The sequence below is a fragment of the Erpetoichthys calabaricus genome, chromosome 5 (assembly GCF_900747795.2).
Source record: "Erpetoichthys calabaricus chromosome 5, fErpCal1.3, whole genome shotgun sequence".
Lineage (NCBI taxonomy): Eukaryota > Metazoa > Chordata > Cladistia > Polypteriformes > Polypteridae > Erpetoichthys > Erpetoichthys calabaricus.
The window spans coordinates 125,757,653-125,779,639 of NC_041398.2; the positions used below are offsets into that span (position 1 = coordinate 125,757,653).

General features: G+C 33.7%; 1 protein-coding gene across 2 annotated transcripts in view; it reads right to left on the reverse strand.

The window, feature by feature from the left end:
- The window catches only part of rbpjb (recombination signal binding protein for immunoglobulin kappa J region b), a 145,710-nt gene that overhangs the window by 20,212 nt on the left and 103,511 nt on the right, over window positions 1-21,987 (reverse strand). Inside the window, exons 3-8 of one of the 2 annotated variants that reach the window (XM_051928639.1) lie at window positions 21,325-21,382; window positions 21,127-21,222; window positions 11,317-11,482; window positions 9,971-10,145; window positions 9,039-9,176; window positions 3,061-3,173 (exon numbers count right to left, since the gene is read on the reverse strand). In XM_051928639.1, the coding sequence (XP_051784599.1) occupies window positions 3,061-3,173; window positions 9,039-9,176; window positions 9,971-10,145; window positions 11,317-11,482; window positions 21,127-21,215 (681 nt within the window). In that variant the 5' untranslated portion in view covers window positions 21,216-21,222; window positions 21,325-21,382. The remainder of the gene's footprint in view (window positions 1-3,060; window positions 3,174-9,038; window positions 9,177-9,970; window positions 10,146-11,316; window positions 11,483-21,126; window positions 21,223-21,324; window positions 21,383-21,987) is intronic. The other variant, XM_028802002.2, reaches the window with a different exon arrangement.

Consider the following 21,987-nt stretch of genomic DNA (forward strand, 5'->3'; position numbering starts at 1 on the left):
ACTGACTGAGGACTTCACAAGACTTGGGAGTGCATAATTTGCCTATTGACATTAATGGGGCTGACGTGGAAACAGTATGTAGCTTTAAGGGGTCTTCATCACTAAGGAATTCTCATGGTCCTTTAGTACTAGGGTGTTGTACAGGGTTAGCCATTAAGATGTAATGAGAAGTAAAGCAAAATTACACCTTGTCTGAAGAAGGGACCTGAGATGCCTCGAAAGCTTACAAATTGTAATCTTTTTGGTTAGCCAATAAAAGGTATTATTTTTCATGGTCCTTTATAAACAGCTATCTTGTTAAGACAGCTCAGCTTTTGAGAATGCTCAAGAAAGCCCACATGTGTCTGAAGATGCTTACTAGTGCAGAGTGCATAGTCATATTACCGTCTAAGGTGGCCATAAAAAACACAGCCCCATTTATCATTTATTTCAAGCTGCCATCAATACAGGACAAGATATGCCACAGGAAGACAAGATATGCCACAGGAAGACACATTCTATCATCTCAGATCATATACCACAGTAGAAAACAGTTGTGTCAAGCCATCTAACAAGCAATACTGAAGCAATCAATGTCATTATGAGCAGACTCTTAAAGAATGTTTACTCAAACCATTAAACTTTTGAATCCAAAGCAAACATCTGTTGGACCTGAGACTAGCACTTTGCAATGTAAGCTTCCATATATGTTCAGTTGCTTGCGTTCTTCAATTACTACATCCTCTGCCTGAAATGTGTTTCATATTTACATACTGTTTAAATCTGACACAGTTGCATGTTTATTGCTACCACTTATGACAGTCATTTTTGTGTCATGAAAACTTTTATTGAATCCTCAGTTCACATTTCTTCATCACTAATTGCAATAAACTTAATTATATATTAAACAGTACTATTCATTATTAATTAATTACATATTAAACATAGTATTAGTAATTAGTAATTATTACATACTATACATAGTACTAGAACTGCTCTTTCTAAGGATTGGACAGATACAAGTCAAATGCTTTTTTAAATGTATACACAAGCAACTTAAATCTGAAAGCACATCATAAATGAGACAAAATAACAAAATGACATATTTATTTTTAAGTATATGTACATATATGTAATACTTAAACAGTCTATAATAAAGCAAATCCTTGTGTTCCATCCTCATTTTCATGGAAGCAATGTTGAAGGAGCAAACTAATGAAGTATACATCTTACTATTTGATTACAAAACCTTTGCACAGAATTTAACTGTATGCAGATTACCATCAACCTTAATGTTTCTTCACATTATCAGCAAGTATCATTATCAGCAAGTAAAATGCATATTTCATTAAATTAGGTGCTTCTTCATAGATGTCATTTATCAATGCAAACTTGCTTCTAAAACACAACCACAAAATGAAATGCAATGTTGAAAGGGAAAGTAGGGAAAATAGGAACCAACTACTTTAAAAATGTTTTCTCATTATATATATTATATATATACCATTTGCTGTCATGTACAGCAAAAAGTACTCTTAAAATGTTTACAATTTAAAAACTTGGCAGGGCTTCCTGTTTTTCTGGATTCTCATATCATATATGTGCTTCGTGTTTTACTTTTAAAAGCTGATTTTAATTCTTCCTTACAGATGATTTTCTAAAGAAAAGGATACACATAACCTGACAGAGGACATTTACTAGATCTTCCCAAAAACATGTATCATGGCAGCTTCTGTTTGAGACTTCTGTGTGAGAAGTTATTTGTACTTCATAAAGAAGATTACTATCATTCACTTATTTAAAAAGTTTGTTAAGACATCAGGTAAGATACCAACATGGAATTAATTGAAGGAAACACCTACTATATTTTCTTTTACCAGACTATTTAGTTAAACTGTTTTTAACTACCATTAATAAAAACAAGAAAACTAGAAAAAAAAATCACTTCTGCTCTAAAAACTTTGCATTACCTCTCTGTATCGTTCAGGATTCATTTTAAAGTTCTTACACTTCTCTAAAAGACTTTTTATGATTTAACACCAAGTGAACTGTTAAATTGTTTGTTGTTAACCTACTTAATTTGCACTGCAATATGACACATGAGAGGGGAAAAAAGACCTACAAACCTTTCTATAATATTGACCTCCATTTGGATTTTCTGATTTAAATCATAACTTCTTAGTTTTGAATTTTTTGTTATTTTATATTTTTTCATAATTTATTTCATATATGATAAGCTTATATTTCTGGACAGCAACTGACCTGTAATTAATACAACTCACTATAATCAGGTTATCACATGGACTAGAACTTCAAGTTTGATATTTTGATATTTCATTATTTCTTTCACTTACAGAACATTTTACTGAGCCCCTGTGGGGACATAGTGCAGTTTTCTTCTGGAAATTCATCTGGTGGATGCCACATACTTTCTTATGAGCACCAGATACTATTTCATGCACCTATAACTTATTTATATCTAACAGAATTTACTGCTTAATAATTTGATGTTATTTATATGAATGAATTTCGCTAGTGTACCTACATTTAGACTAAGCAAAAAAAAAAAAAAAAATTACCTGCAATTTAAGTTAGGAATCCCCCTTGTCAAAATGTGAGAATAAAAACTGTCACATAATGGCTGAACTCTATTTAAATATCACCACTCACTCTGTACAGTACAGTGAATAACCCACTATGCTAACTTTGCCAGGGAATTAACTTTGAACAGGCAAAATTCGTCTCACGTTAACAAAGGCATCTTGTCACAATTGGAAATGAGGTATAGGTGCATGCAATACTATCTGCTGCTCACATGAAAGTATCTGGTGCAAACCCAGATTAATTCACAGAAAAAAATATTCCACTATGTCCTCTATAGTTTTTTTTTTTTTTGCTATTCAGTACAGTGTTCACTTTATTTTAAATTATTTTTCTAAACAGCGACTTTTTTGTAATTTTTCAAGTGTCTCATCTGTTAACATCTGTCAGTAGTACAAGTAGTGTATGTAAAATACTCATTTTGTTTGGCCTTTTAAGTGAAACTGAGGAAAAAAATATCACTTGATCATATAAACATACCAAACGGGGAAGTGCCATGCCAGTAACCGAACAAACAAGTTTAACTGTTTGTCCATAGTGTATGTAACCATCTCGTACTGTGAATTCTTCTCCTTCAGATTCTTCATCATCCACTTAAAGGAGAAAAAAAGAAAGAAACATTTTAACCCAACCAACACTAGTTACAATATAAAAAAATTCTGATGAAAAGGTGAGGAGGAAAAATAAAAACTTAAGAGATGGTTTTACATAGAAAATTATTTTTTCCTTACATTTTCTAAACAGTAAAATACTAAAATTATACAGCATGGACATCAAATAATTTCCTCTGAGATACAAAATTCTTTACCCACACTGGTTTACTTATAAATATGCAAAGTTGACTGACTGACTCACTTATTCATCAACAAAAACACCATTTCTCGTTTAGTTAAAAAATTGAAACTTGGAAGGATGGAACATCCAGAGCAGTAGGTATCCACTAAGAAAGGTCATTTTGATATATCAGTATTTAGGGAAAAATACCCCAAAGTCTCAACTATGCCTTATTGAAATTTGGTGACATTATAGAAAAAAGAAAATTATCCAAACTATTTGTTAATTTGTCAATATTTATTAATATTATAAAAACTTGCGTCATGCTGCACTGAGATGATCTTTTATGCAAATGAAAGACGCAGCATAAATGACTGATGGACTGAAAAGCAGTACAAGCTGATACAGTGGACAGACAACTAAAAGGTGGTGTCCTTGACAGGGAAAAGATATGATCACGTAAAATGGAAAGTGAAAGGTTAGAGAAGCTTAGGAAAGATGCAAAGCTCAAAGGTTAACACTACTGGCTACCATCTGTTATCTGTCTTAAGCATTTGTAACAGGCAGGGTAAAGCACTGCTTTTTGGAAATGGCATGGTTTTCCTCGGGATGACATTCCGATAGCAACACTAACCAGTAATTCACATCACACCATGGTTATTATAATAAACTAAAATGAAAATGAAGACTAAAACTATTACTAAAAAAGCATTTTCATAAAGAGAAATAAAATAATTAACAAAAAATGAGGTGAAAAACTAAAACAATACAAAATGATTACAGTAGCTGAAAAGACTAACTGAAATCTACTGTATAATAAAACAGTCTTCCCGAGCAATCTGATTGGTCAATTAGGCTTTGGTGATGCAATCAAAACAGGAAGTGTGAGTGAGAGAGACACACAAGGAAGTAGGAGCCACGCGGAGAGTCATCTTCAAAGACAGGAACCATAAAAGTGGACAGGAGGTGGGCAAGGCGCCTCCAAATGACAAAATCTGAGAAACAGACTTGATGGGAATGCACTCAACAGAGGAAGTGCTTGTCAAGTAGAGGTTCAAACGCATGCAGAGACTGATGAAAAGGCACGGTACACATAGGGGTAGAGATAGCAGATATTTTAATATGTATTCTGTTATTTCTCTTTGACAGGTAACTTGGCTAGTAAAATAATATGTGACAAAAATATTTTCAGTTTTTACGAACATATCTCTACAGTAGGATCCATTTTTGCATTTTTCATAAATTTCCCTGCCTACTCTGTAGGTGTTAAAATTCAGTATATAAAGTTTTTGTAAAATGGCATCAGCAATCAACATGGTCAGAAGAAAACAACAAAGTGCTGCATGGGAGTTTTTCAAGTAGAACATTGAAAGTAGTTCAATAGTAAGTACATGGAGTTAAAGTAGGGTACATTGTGCATGACATCAATTAAAGTTAAAAAGCACACAAACCTTAAAGTACACCTAAATAGTCATCACAAATTAGCCTACAACCACTTTCAAGGCAAAGGAAAAGTAAGGCTGAATAGCATGAACAATCAGAATAGTCATGAAAGTTCAAGTTCGCATAATACAATGCTGCAAACATTCACATCACGTTTACTGAGGACAGCAGGTTGGGGAGCAAACTCAGTTGAAAATCAAAAATGTGAAGAAGTGCAAGTAAACCTGTTTATTGAAACTGACATGTCTATAAGGCTAGATGACATGTAAAATTGATACGTCAACAAAGCATATCAAAGAAATGGTTAAACAAACACAGAAAGCAACCCTTTGTGTAGATAAAGTAAAAAAAAAAAAAAAAAAAAAAAAAAGGTTTGACGGCTTAAGTTTGAGAATTTTTGCATGCTTTTACCATTCACTAACCAACCAACCGCACCATACTTTGTTAAGCATATGTCATTCGCAGACAAGAGAAGAGAAGCTTTGGCAAACACAATTAATTGTACTTTGGATGAACAGGAGACAGCTCAGGACAAGGTTATGACAGTAGTAACAGACAATGGAGCAAACAGAATAAAAGTTGTAGATATACTGAGAAAAGCGTGGAGGCAAGAAGACAACTGAGATACCAGGATATAAGCAATAAACTGCATGCTACATTGATTTCTTTTTTCAATCCTTCTTCTATGTCGCAAAAAATGTGTGCAGGTGTAAAATGTTTTTAGGAGACCTTCAGCTTCCCCAGCTGCCTAAAACTGAATAGTCTTCGCCTGTCCTTGGACTATTTATCCTCAGCTAGAAATCTGACAGCAATTATTAATCACAATGATATAGTATATAGTATACAAAAGACTCTCAGATGACTTTTCTGGGCCAGGTCAGGCAGCAAGGGTTACCATAAGTTCACACATGAAAGTCATAATGGACAAAGCTGTCCACCAGCCATCACCAAAATCTTTGTACTCTTACATACCCAGTTTATTTTAGCATCTAGTGCCTACTCTCAGCTTAGGGAGATATTAACAAAAGGCTTACGCAACGCTCAGTCTAAAGGGCAATTCCATGACTTGGACATCTGTACACAAAAATAGCCTATAACAGAGTTCGATGATAAAGACTGAAGCAATATTTGGCAGCTGCACATTTTATGCTAGCAAGAGGGCATCACCGCTGGAAACCCCAAATGGCTTAAGTATTATAATACACTCAGACACCACAATGTGCAATGACAACAGATTTTAACTGTCTAACACAAGTCATGTTGTCCTTCCAAATGTATAACTAAAATTACTCAATGGAACCTGTACATTTCAGGACAGAGCATCACTTCCTGCCCTTCAGACAACATGAAGCAGATCATTAATTGTCAATACTGCTTTATACTTATGGTTCCCAGACTAATAATGTATGTAACTGCATAGTTAAGATAAAATACAGTGAATGTATTAATGTGTTATTTCTGATACAAGCTGATAAGTCTGTAGCAAGCAGAAAGTAGCAACCAGTGGGTATCTAGTAAATTTTTAGCTTTTATATGTTCTTCTTTCTCCAAATTGAATAAGAAAGCCATGTTTGTGAGGTCAAAACACATACAGTCGCAGACACAGAGTCTGAAATGAAGAAAGCCAGCCACTACACTTAAAAGAAAGTAGACTGGAGAACCAATGGTAAAAGTGAGGGTAAAATGTTTACTCAACTTGCCAGGTAACAGTCTGTGAGTATTACATCATCTCAATTTGGAAATATATTTCCTAAAATGTTGAAAATCTTTGAACATTGATTGAATTTGGGGGAAAAGAACTCAAAAGATCGTTGCATTTTTATAAGAAAAATAGCATAATGCATCCAATTTTTAGTCTATTGTTACCTTAGTTTGTAAAACAAATGCATATTTAAATTCTCAGTAAAAAAAATTAATTTCTCCTACAATTTTAAAGAGGCAAAAACAACAAATGAAACTGGGCTCTTCCAAAGATCCTTAAAGAAACAGAAGAAAAATTGTGCAACTGCTTTTCTTGCACTTTTACCTTTGCTTTTCACTGAATGATACTGAGCAGATGAGCAGTTATTTGCCCAAAGGGTGAAGGTTTAATTTTGTATTGTCAAAGTACTTTTATTTTAAATTCACATGCACCTGTCACATTTGTCCTTAGAAGTCACTGGCAACTATGTATTCATCCAAGCTGCTCCCTCCTTTAGATCTTGCCAAGTTTGTCACAAAAGTCATTATATCTGGACTACAGTGTCAACAACAAAAAACACTCTGCCAAATAGCCCTGCCCTAAGGAAATTAGCCTTGATAATATAGCTTGTTTTAGAGTGGCAAAGGTTCTGTTAAACTAGACCCACAAACAGTAAGTTTTACTTTTGTCTGAAACTAGAAAACTTGTACTCCTTCCTGGCTAGATAGCATTGTGCTTATTAATTAAGTTTCTGTATTCTTATGTTTTTATGCCTAAAAAAGGAATGGGGGGGGGGGGGGGTGGGGGGGGGGGGGGGGGGGGGGGGGGGTTTACAACAAAATATCTGCTACTCTTTGTCCACTGTACACACTCACTTACAAATCTTTTAATTTGAACCATCTAGCAAGAAATACTATGTGCTCCTTACATTTATGAATGTTGCCTAAAAGTAAAAGCAATTAGTGGGGGTCTCCTACTCTATGGCAAATATTAAGCATTTTACTTGGACCTTTTACTATTTGTCATTTTACAAGTTTTCCACATACAAACCATTTTTTTTAATAAATTCATTTAGGTTGGGATAGAAGTTGGTGTGGTGTGCAGCACAAATATCAATTGAAATGGCATGTGAAAGAAAAGGGGGCAATGACACCTTTGTCCAAAATAATCTTGAAAGTTAGGTATTTATTTCACTTTGGACTCAATTAGAAAGAAACACGAGAATACATTGTGGTGAATTTGTATATAACAACTCTAGGCACCGTGGAGTAATCTTAAATTTCAGACTTTTTTCAGACATTTTTGAATTGTGTCATTAATTGTGGAAACAGTAGGGGGACAATCAAAAAGGAATACTATTGTACAAGTGATAAATATCTGGGGAATCTGATGTAAAAGAAGTGATGATAATTTTACCTGCACAATGTGCATTAATGTCCAGTCATTAATTCTGATAAACAATTATTGACAGTTTTAATGAGGAAAAATTTTACCTAATGTATGCAGTCTTATTTAAAAGTATGTACACATTTTTTAAATTCTATAGTTTTACATGTATTAAAAGTGAACAAATTTGACATCAGTTGGAAATCAAAAAATAACAGCACTAAGCAGAGTAGGGTAAACTTCCAAAAAGATTTTAAAGCAAGTTAATGTAAAAGAATATAAATACACTGACTTCTACATTTTACCAGCAAAGAATTAGGAACATAGTGTTTTGTAAGACCTCAAGAGCTGCACTAAACCTTTAATTTTAAGTGATCACAACGCTCATTAATAATTAAAGATACTCTAAAAACTAATCAGTGACTATTTTAGCAATGTTATAAAAAAACCCATATACAAATACATATTTTACTTAATTGTATTTCCCATGTTGCTTAAGCCCTTACCATTGGAATCATTCTAAAAGCATCCTAACATAACATTTGACCAGTGTTCAAACGCTACAGTTCTAGCCAAAGTAAATTAAAAGTACAGTTGTTTAAAAATTGTAAACTAAGCAAGTATATAAATGTAAATTACTGACAAATAAAAGCATTTTTGAATACATATATTGTAAATAATAATAATACATTGCTGTAAACTGTTATTTCATTCCTCATTTTATTTATTTAGTTTTTTTGTTTAATTATAACTAATACAGACACCTGGCTATACCTATTTAGGATTACAGAAAGAAAAAAAATTGCCAACCAACCAGGAACAGACACATATAACACAGGACTGAAGGAATAAATTGAAAAGGAAGAAAAACAAGACACATTTCCACTTCACATGGTTCAGACAAGCATATAAAGAAAGAAAAAGACACTCGTCTTACTTTGTTCTTCACATCAATTTAAAAATATATAGATTCAAAGACATAACCGGGTCAAAAAACATAAAATCATACAGAAATCTAAATCTTCCATATTTAACACAATTGTTAAATGAAGTTTGTATTTGAGAATTCATAACTGACACTTAATAAATGGTAAGTGATTTTCAGGTTAAAAAAAAAAAGAGAAAGGTTACATTTGTTAGTAATTAGTATTGGTGGAAACAAAATAAAACTTACAGAGATGTATGTAAAAAGCTCCCCACTGCTGTGAGCTGGCATGAAAGTTTCCACCTTCAACATGCAAATATCTCGTACTGACTGTTTGAGAGCGAAGTCGATTAAACAAAGCCACCTTTGTACCTGATGCAATACATACTTTAACATAAAAAAATACTGATATTAAAACCTAAACCTTTTAAATACAGCAATATTTTCTTTTACACAAATCTACAGAACACTGTGTTTTAACAACAGACAAGTAATTAATGACTAAGAGATCCATATCCACATGTTCACCAATGCAAACTGTTACTTGCATGAAAGCTGCAAGCTAAATTAATCCAAGTCAATTTGCAGACAAATTCATTTTAATTTTAAAATATGCAGTATACAGGATTATAAAACTAATTATTTTTAGCCCAACAGTGCAACCTACAGGTGATAAGAATAATTACTGAGGAAAAATATATGATAAAAATGACCTCATACTGTACTATGGTCCTAGCCAATAAAAGGTGTCATTTTGCTTGGCTTTTCTGTACTGTTAAGAGTAATTTTTGGTATATAAGTAGACCCTTGTACCCAGAGAGGAAGTAGACTTGCAGAAGAATCTGACAAAAGTACATCAGTCAAATACAATGAATAAAACTGCATCCTATTCATTATAACGTACACTTCATTCTTTAAAGAAAGGTACACGAGACTACAATAATTATTCCTCAGTAACAGTAGTCATGATGTTTTTTCCAAAAAATGTGTGATATGTATATATTAAAAATGTTAATACAGTGTATTGTTCAAAGACACAGCCTCTATGCAACTAATAATATTCAAGGTACAAACTATTTAATATAGAAATATAAATATAATTACATCTTGCATGTTTATTGCAACAGAAAAAAACATTGATTCCATTAAGATAAAAAGGGAAAAAAATAATTAAAACTTACAGTCTGCATTTTTCAGTGACTGCTTCTTTTTGGAAGGTTTGGAAATTACTTTAATCCTTTTGCTGAAGAACACACCAATGTCATCACTATTACCATAAAACATTTTTACACATAACATGAAGTGCTTTCTTTTGTCAGAGTCAGATATGTACAAAGTTTTGGCTGTGCAATAATTCTGTTGGAAAGGAGAAAAAAATCTTATAAAATATGTTTAGCATAAACCTTCTTTAAGACTGTCAAGTAAACCAGTTACTATTTTCATTGCATTAAAGTACATTGCTGCAATTGGAAAACAGCCAAAATCATGCTACAAATGGGACAGTAATGACACTTGGCCATGCTAAACTAAAAGTTAAATAATTACAATTTCACTTTCTTGATGTTTTTATTTTATCATCATTGATAACAAAAAAACTTTACTTTCACAGAACAGTGCTCACTGTTAACCACAATATTGTGCAAATAATGACACATTCCAAATATAGTAAAGTTTTAAATATACAACTACACTACTAAAAATTAATAAGTTATATATTTTACATGGTAGACAGAATGGCCAGGTAGTTAAGGCTTTGAACCATGAATCACAAGAATGCTCTCTCAATAAGTCTATCACTTAACACAATTAAATATATGTGAACAATTGTACTTTAAACCCATTATGGATAAGAAAACAAGCAAATTAAATATGTACATGTAGGAAGGGAAAAACAGATCTTCCTGTGTGCATATATTGTAAATTTCATGTGGTTTGAGATGGCCTTCATCAGTGTGCATAAGCTTGGGGGTTTTAAAGTGATGTGATGTAAAATAGATGAAGCTATTTTGAACACAGCTTCAGATGTTCAGATTAATCTATCGACCCCGCTGTACAATTCTTAAACAGAAATAAAAGACTATTTATACATACAGTGGATTCACAAAATATTCAAACCCCTTCACTTTCTGCACTTTCTATTGTGTAATCAAGCAATCTACTCTCAATAATTCGTGAAAAAGTGAAAACTTGTTTCCAATTGAGGTCCACCGATGGCATCAGAATTTAATCAAAGAGGTCTACTGAGTTCCTTGGAATTCATTGGTTGGTTTTTGAACACACATCACAATGAAACCAAGAATAAATCAAGCTCTAGACACAGCAAGGACAATTAAAGAAAACAGGATGCAACTAACCACAATTTGGAATGCTACAGTAAACGGTCTGAATATGTATATGAATGTGAGATTTCAGTTTTTGATTTTTAATAAATTTAAACCTTTTTGAAAACATACTTTCACTTTTTCGTTATGGGTTACAGAGTGTAGACCGACTTGTTTTTAAAGTGAGTCAAGTACTTCAACTATACCTTTCCTTCAAGATTTAACTGTTGCATTTCTTGGTCACTGTTACCAATTCCAATGAATGCACATGGCTGAGATTCCTGTTCAGAGCAGCCATCTCTTTCCATTTGATCTTTCTTTTTCTTCCACCCACTTCCCATTAGGTATACACAAGGTGGTGGACAAAAAAACCTGCAAAATATAGATACAAATAAAATGGTAGCCCTTCCACTTTTCAAGTGTATAGTCCTTCATATAAAGCTGAAAGACCAGGTCCCTACTGATACTCTACATAAATGTAAAACTTGTAGGCTTACCCATAATTCAATAACTGATATTTTTTTTATTTGAATATTCTGGTAATCCTTCATAAAAGTAAAGCTTATACGATTTTGTCTGAAATTACATTATAAATGTCTCCTGGGTGTTATTATATTAAGTGTCATATTTACAACTGCTATAAACATTTTCTTCACATTTTATTACTGGTAGACAACCTATAAAACCAACACATTTGCAATATTATGTGACAAAAGAATTGATAAGGAGTGAAGGAATGTAATAATTTGAATAAGAAATAGGAACGAGTGCATTTCTTTAGTTCACCTCTAAGTGGCAGTATATGACAAAGAAAAATGGCCCATAGGTTTAAAAAAAAAAAAAAAGGTACACAAATATTTTGAAACTGTACTCACTAGAAAAAACATTACCAAATTAATTTTTGGAATAATACATTACAAATTCTTTTACTTTAATATACTTGTCATTAAGACAATAAGATGTCTGTGAACTATACAAATTTAAGTGGCTTGAAAATTTTGCTTTTAAATAAACGATATCATATTCTTTATTAAGTAGACTATAAAGCTTTTAATTTCTTTCTACCACTAAACATACAAATAATCAAACAGATAAAATGTATCCAGTTTGTTCATGAAAAAAAGGAAACTGGGACTCTTCAAAATGCAGAAGTGCTACCAAAAACAAATGTTGCCTGAAAATGCATGTCTACTTTCATATCCCTAAGTGTAAGAGGAGCAGCATGAAAAAGATGTACATTAAAGAAAGAACTGATTAATTAAAACTTTCTCCGAGTTGACCAAAATAAAAAGATGTCACTTCAAAATGAGCAAATACAAAATATAGCAGATTTTGTAACATACTACACTACCTAGACATACATTGCATTGTATAAAAACCATAGTTATAAAGTAAACTGTTAAATGAAACCATGCATAGTAAAACATTGGTTATTAATACACTAATATAACAAATAGTTTGCTAAAAATATTAAGACAATTACTTATCCATTTATAATAAAACTCTCTCAAACCCACTTAATCCAATTATCGATCATGTTTCACATATTCCATCCGGACAGCATTAGATGTAAAGTAGGATCAAACCATTGATAGCGTGCCAAGTCCATTACATCAAACGGAAAAGGGGAAAAATTATGCATTGTTAAAAAATACTAGATTGAAAAATGAGAACTTGACATCTGTTAGATTATGCAAATAGTGTGAGAAGTAGTCCTGAAATTGCTAGAATAAAGTAGAGAACCATCCCAAGAGTACCAAACCTGACTAGATCATAACAGAAGTAAATCTCCCTGGAAATAACAGAGGGGATCAAACAGTATTTCTCACCTCTATTAAAAACAATTTTCTTGCTTACAAACACAAATAATACTCATATTCTAGTGGCATAATCTATGGAAAGATGGTGGGTCTAACTTCCTTAACTAAGTGACTTGGAATACTTCGCTTATTACATAAAATATGCATTTGCTTTGTAACGAAACATTCCAAAAGATGATGTCTGGCCATTTGTGGATCATCTGAAGCACAGGAAAGATATACCAATATGACAGGCTGAAGATGAAACAACATTTTGGTAAAGCAGCATCAAACTCCAGATATCAATGTATATGAGACATTTTGTGGAACCTGAAACATTCACTTCTTGCTAGAAGTTACCAGGTTGAAGCAATTCACTGGGAAGTGCCAATCATCTGTTAGAGTATGTATTTTGTTACAATTATTGCAGCAAAACATGGCTGGAATGAATAACAACTTCAGAGGATAATTACTGTTTTATGACGACAGGTATCTGATGAAATTACTTTTGAAAAAAGTTAAATGTTATATTTTTGTGTTGCTTAGCCAACTTAATTATCCATGAACATATTGTTAATATAGGATTATAGTTCCAAAACATACACTGTCAAAGACGTGTAAACATTGACAAAGTTAAAAAATAGGGGCAAATGTCCCATTTCCCACTCTCCCCAAGTAACTGATAATAATGTACACTCAGAATCCACATGATAACACTACACAAAACAAACAATCGTCTAGTTTTTACTGTACGTGCTAATGCCCTAATACAACTTTATTACTGTGGGCTCACACCATGAGCAATTTCAGTTCGCTGATGCCGTTGGTCAGCCATGAACTCACAATGTCTGGATTACAATGGCCCTCTGAAGCAGTTTCTCTACATCTTTAGCTAAAGGAGAATTCCTTTCCCTGGCCACAAATATACTGCTTTTCTAAAAACATAAAACAGAGAATGTTCTGGTAACATCATCTGAGCTGTCTATTCAGCCCCCAACATACTGTGGGGACACTTCCTCCACCACACGTGGGGACACTTCCTCCACCACAACTAACAAGAATATGCATCCACGTACTGCAATTTCCTGCTGGGGCTTTTTATATGCATTGACAGCTTACAACTCTGTACTGCCTACGTTTTCTTTACAGAAGACAAACATTACAGAACACACCAATACAGAAACAGTATTGATTCTGGCACTAAATAAAAATCTAAGTTATATACAGTAAATAATGTGATGGTGTAGCGCAGGGGGGTCTTCAATCACTGTCCAGGTTTTTGTTACGACCAGTTTCCTAATAAGTCAAGTTCATGATGACAATGAAACTGGCATTTAATTACATGAGAAGTCAAGCAAAATGACAACTAGAATGATTACAATATGCAAGCCTGAGTTACCTCGAAAGTCTGCATATTGTATTATTTTTAGTTAGCCAATAAAAGGAGACTTTTACTTGACTTCTCAATACATCCATAATGGCTAACATGGTAACCCTAGTACCGAATTTAATTACACAATTAAGTGTTAATGCTTTTTTAAATTCTTCCTAACAAATCTCAGTCACATTGTAGATCTTCCATTTCTGCAAGAATTAATTATACGTTTTGGGGATTGGAACAGATTTGTAGTTTTTGGCTCTTCTATTTTCTCTCACTCTCTCATTCATATTCTCCATTTAAATGGAACCAGGTCAGCTGGCAAGCTGGTAGTTCCTTTGTCATTTGTCATTATTAACTGGTGTCTGATTAAGAAAATAGAAAATGATTAGATTCCCTATTTAAAACTATAAAAGATTACAAAAACAATTCAGGGTTCAGAATAGTAAGAAGTGAACTACCTAAAATTATGCCCAAAAAACATATTGCTCTATAAGAAAATAAATAACTTTTAATTAAATTAAAGTGAAAACCTGCAAAAACAAGTATATGAAGGGCTAAAAATAGGACAAAAAAAAGACTAGATTAAAAAAAAAAAGCTTTCCAATTACATTTTTCCCCAATTAATTTAGATTGTATCTGCCTTTATATTCCTTTATCTTTTTTTTTTTTTTTTTTAAATTTGCAGGGCATTCTAAGAGACATCCTTATAAAATTACACCTTAACATGGTAAGACTTGCTTGAATCACCCTAGTATTACAATCAAGGCCCAGCTGATTCCACTAATGCAAACTTTTTCTCATTAACTTAAAATGGGCCACAATTACGTGTGTACTCATTATATTTAAGCATTTGGGGGAAACAACTGTAAAGGACATCTACCATTGCTCAGAAAACAACAGAGGAGAGTGTAAAATGTGAACAGTGAGTGCTTGTGACTTTCTGTGTGTGAAACTGATGTGGTGTATGGTACATCAAGGAATACCTTGGAAATTAAAAGACATGAGTTATAGTGTGGAGGTTTATGTAACCAATGTAAAACAGAAGAACATATTAGAGGAACAGAATCTTTATTTTCACTAGATGAACAAGAAAATTATACTTGTGCTGTATGAACAGTATAAATCTATAAATGTGTGTGTAATTAAGAAGAGAGACTGCATGGCAATCTATACCAGACAAATTAAATGCCATAAACTAAATTAAAATTCTGAATATGTGAAATACATTGTTGAATGTTATTTGCATTATTCAAACTAAAATGCATTTTTGAATTGCCCAGTTTGATTGTAAAAGTACCAGCCTAGGAATGTCATACTTAAGTATTGCTGACATTGTGTACTGTATTTAGTAGCAATGCGAGTGATGTAAAGAACATTTAACAGCAAGAGAAAATGAAGTACACAAACATACTTCACAATAACAATTAAAGACGTTCAGTTGCGCAATGAAAAGGCATTTGCTGTTTTGAGTTGACTTGGCAACATATAACTTCAACTAATTACACATATGTTGGTGTCTGCAAACCCAAAATGTTAATAGGTCTACTCTTACTTTAACAGTTTTAGTATAGGTGGTGTAAAAGCCAAATGTACAATCCAAGATTGTTCACTATATTTATAAGGAATAGGCATGCCATGAATAGTCCTACAGGGTCACTGACAGGACTGCAACATTTTATGTATGTACTCTCATCATAAATGCCTGTATGCAGTTCATTAACAAGAGTATCACACCGTAATTGCCAGTTTTTAAAATTAGTGTTTCTGTTTTCCTGGAAGATACTCCATTATAAATAACATGTTGCCTTTTTAGTTTCTTATACAGTGTGGCACCTGGCTGGGGTTCATGCCCGGCCGGGACGCCCAGGAGGACCAGAGGAGGGCTTGTACCTCCTCCAGAACACGAAGGGGTGACCGCCCTGGTTGCTTTGGGGGCCACGGGTACAGAGCTTGGAAGCTCAACCCTGTAGGGGCCCGTGGTCACCGCCAGGGGGGCGCCCCCGATGCCTTGGGAGCCCTGGACCTCAGCACTTCCGCCACACCCGGAAGTGCTGGGGGGAAGAGGATTGGGGACACCCGGAGGACTTCCGGGTACACAACCAGAGCTTCCGCCACACAGGGGTGTGTCAACAGAGGCTCCTCAGGAAGCACCTGGAGTCCATCCGGGGTGTATAAAAGGGGCCGCCTCCCTCCAGTCATTGGCAAGAGTCGGGTGGAAGTAGGACGGAGCTCAGAGGAGAGGAGTGGAGGCGGACCAGAGACTGAAGGCATTGTGTTGTGTGGCCAAGGACTTAAGGGGTGATTGGTGCTGCGGCACTGGGATTGTGCACTTTAATAACTGTAAATATGTATAATAAACGTGTGTGTGGTGAAACCAACATGTCAACCTGTCTGTGTCCGGGCTGTTCTCCACAACAGGTACAAATTAAAAATGACAACTGCCTTTATTTCTTATCATTTTTTGTACTAATGGTTTCAAGGAAAGCAGCACACCATGATTGATCCTAAAAGGTCTTGAAAACCGCATTTTTTTCCTGTGTACATAACATTATTATGAACATCTCAGTACTATTTATCATTGTAAGTTTACTGAATTAGAACTAGTACTTTCTATAATGTTTTTAGTATTTTGGAATACACTTTACAGCTTTATTACAATTTCATATATTTTTTTCTTTTGTCTCTCTGACAAAAAAGAACAATGGGGATAACATTACATAGTTTAGACAAACTATAATTCTTATAGCTCTTAATGTTTCACCATTTGTAATCAATATGTTAGCTACAGCATCATTAGATTTGCTAAAAATAAAAACTTGAACCATTCTCTGAGATTTTGTTTCTAATTGAACGGGAGTTTCATGAATTCATATGTTTATGTTTAGCCTGGGAAAGTGCAGGCTCAAAGAGTTCATGCTTAGTTGTCTGCCTCAGTTGCTGAGCATGAATATCATTAATCCTCTTTGATGAAACTGAAAACAGCAGGAATAAGCCTGATTTGTCAAAATAATTTAGGGTTACACTCTTAGCTCACTTTATGTAAAACCCCCAGATTGCTGGCAGAGGACAGCTGTTTTTGCACTAAAATTTAAATATTTGAAGCTATTAATTTCCCCTCACTATCCTGACCAGAGGGGTCTGCTTACGACCAGAAGCCTAATACCATGAAGCTACCATCACGAAGACTGACAGTAGGTACTATTTTTTAGGCTGATAAGCTATGTCTGTTTAGTAAACACTTTTTATTGGACTTGGGGATACAAGGTTTAACCTTGGTTTCAACAGGCTATAAGACATTCACGTATGGTTTTAATAATTAGTGTTTCATCTTGTAAAAAATAAGCCTTGATATTCTTTTACTGTGAGAAATCTTTTACCAATGTACTCCACAGCGCATACATCTTGAGAATATGCAGACAGTGACTAGTAATTGGTAAACATTTCTACAACTACATTAAGGTTATTGGTGGCATCTTTGTAGACTTGCTATTGAGCTGTTTCTGGTTATCAGTTGTGAAGGGACATCCTTTTTTTTTTCCCAATATTCTCAAAGTATCATCAGACATGACATTCTACTGTTCAGAACTGAGAACATGCTGGGCATCTCTGGCACTGCCCTCCAGTGGTTCAAGTCCTATCTGACTGATAGGCAAGAGTTTGTTAGTCTTGGCAACAGCAGATTCAGCTCAGCACCAGTCACACAAGGAGTTCCTCAGGGCTCTGTCCTCGGCCCTCTTCTCTTCTGTATTTATATGCTTTCCCTTGGCCATATTATTTATAGCTATGGACTGGGTTATCATTTTTATGCAGATGACACTCAACTCTATTTCAATGTCAAAAGTGCAACTTCATCAGAGTTCTCTCAGCTCACAACTTGCCTCAGAGAAATTAAAACCTGGATGGAGCAGAACTCTTTAAAATTAAATTGCAACAAAACTGAACTCCTGCAAATTGGCACTAAAGCGCTACTTAAGAAAATGAGCTATTTTTCAGCCACTCTTGATGGTGATTTCATCAGACCTGCTTCTGATGCAAGGAATCTTGGTGTCATTTTTGATTCCTCCCTTTCTTATTCCGCCCACATAAACCACATTAAGAAACTTTCTTACTTTCACCTCCGTAACATATCCCGTGTTCGCTCATTCCTCTCCTTCTCTAATGCTGAGAAACTTGTCCATGCTTTTATCACATCCTGCATCGATTATTGCAGCTTGATGCTAGCAGGTGCCCCTTCTAATCTTATATCACAGCTCCAGTTCATTCAAAACTCTGCTGCAAGAGTCCTTACACGAACCAGCAACAGAGCACATCACACTCATCCTACTTTGCCTTCACTGGCTCCCTGTGACTTACAGGATTGAATATAAAATTCTATTAATAATCTACAAAGCTTTAAATAGCCTTGCTCCTGTACGCCTACTAAGGTCCTCTGATTCTGGTAATCTTGTTGTGCCTCACACTAACCTGCACTCTATGGGTGACAGGCCCTTCAGCTCCATAGCACCCAGACTTTGGAATGACATCCCAAAATTAATTAGATCAGCTGACTCCATTCATTCTTTTAAAAAACAACTTAAAACTCATCTATTTAGGAAGGCTTTTAACTTAAAATCTTGCCCTTTCTTTCAGTTTACCTCTCTGTCCAGGTGCTCAGGATAATTTGTGTGTCTGTTATACCACAAATTAGGTTATTTGCTAGGTTTTTCTTTTAGTATTGAATTTAGTATTTTACTCTGGTTTCATTGTCCTTTACTCTATTTAATGATTTGTTATCTGTTTCATTGTTGTATTCAGGAAAACATTTGTATCCAATGTTATATATACCCTGCTGGTTTTTCTAAGACTCTGTGAAGTGCCTTGAGCATGGGAAAGGCGCTATATAAATAAAATGTGTTATTATTATTATTATCATCATCATCTTAACAGTGTTCCATGTCATATGCAATACCATTTAAGTCTTTTAAGTGAGTGAATACCTGTTGCTGTGAATCTTTTGACAATAACATTGCATATATCTTAATTCCTTGGGGATAACAATTCTCTCTGCACTATGCAACCAAGAACTGTTAAAGGAAATACTCCAGGAATAGCCCATTTTATTAAAAGCAACACTTTAGCTAATATCTGGTGAAGGTAAAATGTCTTTGTGTATAATCTGAAAATGGGCTGGTTAAACTGAACACAGTTACACGTCACCTATAAAGAGTGTGCATACTTTTGCAATTAATGCATCAAAAGTTGTTTTTAAGTCCTTAAATCATATACATAAATTGCATTTTTAAAATAATATTCTTGAAAATTACCTACTTTTATTTTAACTTTGTTCATTGCAAAAGATTCTATCATCAATGAAGAAAGCTCTGATGTGATTTACCAACTGTAAATGTGATATTTAACATCAACTACTGTAAATGTGAAATTTCAAATGGAATACATATACAAAGAAAAATTTAAAATTAGAAGTCAATATACTGTAAATGATGATTTTTAGAATTTAAAGCAAAGAAAGTAAAGAAAGACTTGTATTTCTGTTAATTAATAAAATCTACGGTTTACTTGAAGGATTAACTGACTAAGCAGTCAGAATTTTCAGAATAACTAAACACCTATTGAGCAGCCCATTGAATTAAGCTATTTTAGACTGACCATTCTCCATTTGTATTATAATCACCAATTATAGTATTACTGAGTTACAGAATAATAACAAAAGCATCATGGGGCAAAAGCAAGCCTTAAAACAAAAATTATGAATTGCAGTAAATTAAGAATGGTCATACCAACCGAGATCTCTTTATTAACTTATTGTATATTTATTATGCAGAAAGCTGGAATACTCATAGTGCTATAATGATTTCAACCAAGAAAATCTCTGATTGGATTATTATTTGCAAAGAAGAGCAACTTATTTAATATTTTATTTAAAAAAAAAAAAAAACAACCCCGGCTGTCACACAGCCTTACTTCTGATAACCTTATCTATGCTTCATGGTCTATATAAATAAAAATGACAAAACCATATATTTTAAGGATTACAAATAATATTATTATTATTATGCCATATATTTCAAACAAATTGCTTTGGAATAGGAAGATGGATGGATGAATAGTTTGGAATATAAATTAAAAAAAGAAAAAAAGACAGTGTGCCATCGACGCAAAAATATTTCTCTAAATTAAATTTAAAATGATAGCAGAACAGATTTGTAAACATTGATAAACTGATATTGTGTCAGATACAGTCCAATTATGTGTGTCTTACCTAAAACACAAGTCTCAATTTCAACTTCATTACTATACTTTCTTTTATACAAAGAAAGTTAAAATATAGTTTTTATATATGAGAATGATGGCTTGCTGAAAATGTATGGAATTATAAACACACACCTCAAAGACTATTTTACTGCCTAAATCTTAGTTAAAACTTTTCTGCCCTATAAGTCTGTATATATTATCCTATATATAGTAAAACTTCCTGAGCTATTAATCTTTAGACTAGTTCTTTTAGAACTGTGATATAATCGTAGTTTGCTTTGAAGATGTATAGAATATTCATATAACACCCATTTTTGTTAAGTACAGAATAAAATTTCTTCAATTTGTGTGCATTGTTTTTACAAAAATAAGAAAGATTAGAATGTTTCAGCACCCCGAAGCTTTCAGAAGCTGTAAAACATCAAAGCAATCAAATATTCCTTGACTTCGTTTTTATAAAATTTACATTTAAAAAGCTCTAAAAATGTTGTAAGGTATGCTGTGTATGACAGCAGGTATCAACCAATATCATAAATTGTATCAAGCCCATAGTTTTAATAAATTCAACAAAAGCAACACTTCACCTTTTTTCATTTCCATATGACTTCTGTGCAACTTTTGCATGAAGAATTAGGACTGTTTGATCCCCCCGTTCCTTCAAATAATTTCGCATTGCTTCTCTGAAACAAAAGAAACAAAACAAAAAAACATTATTAACTTAGATCTAAATGGCTTAGCATTGAAAGAGCAAATAATGCAAATACTTGCTGAATAATACTAACAGTAAGTATTAGACTGGCCACCACAAAGTCGATCAACAGAACTGAAGCTGTTTGGGAACATTTGGACAAAGAGAAAAAACAGATAAAAATTAAAGAATTATGGCAAATCCTGCAAGAAGCTTTGAAGAATTTACAACAGGACTACTTAAAAAATAATATTATAGGCTATCAAATACCAAATGTTTATTAGTACAGGTGCTGGTCATAAAATTAGAATATCATGACAAAGTTGATTTATTTCAGTAATTCCATTCAAAAAGTGAAACTTGTATATTAGATTCATTCATTACACAGAGACTGATGTATTTCAAATGTTTATTTCTTTTAATGTTGATGATTATAACTGACAATTAATGAAAGTCCCAAATTCAGTATCTCGGAAAATTAGAATATTGTGAAAAGGTTCAATATTGAAGACACCTGGTGCCACACTCTAATCAGCTAATTAACTCAAAACACCTGCAAAAGCCTTTAAATGGTCTCTCACTCTAGTTCTGTAGGCTACACAATCATGGGGAAGACTACTGACTTGACAGTTGTCCAAAAGACGACCATTGACACCTTGCACAAGGAGGGTAAGACACAAAAGGTCATTGCTAAAGAGGCTGGCTGTTCACAGAGCTCTGTGTCCAAGCACATTAATAGAGAGGCGAAGGGAAGGAC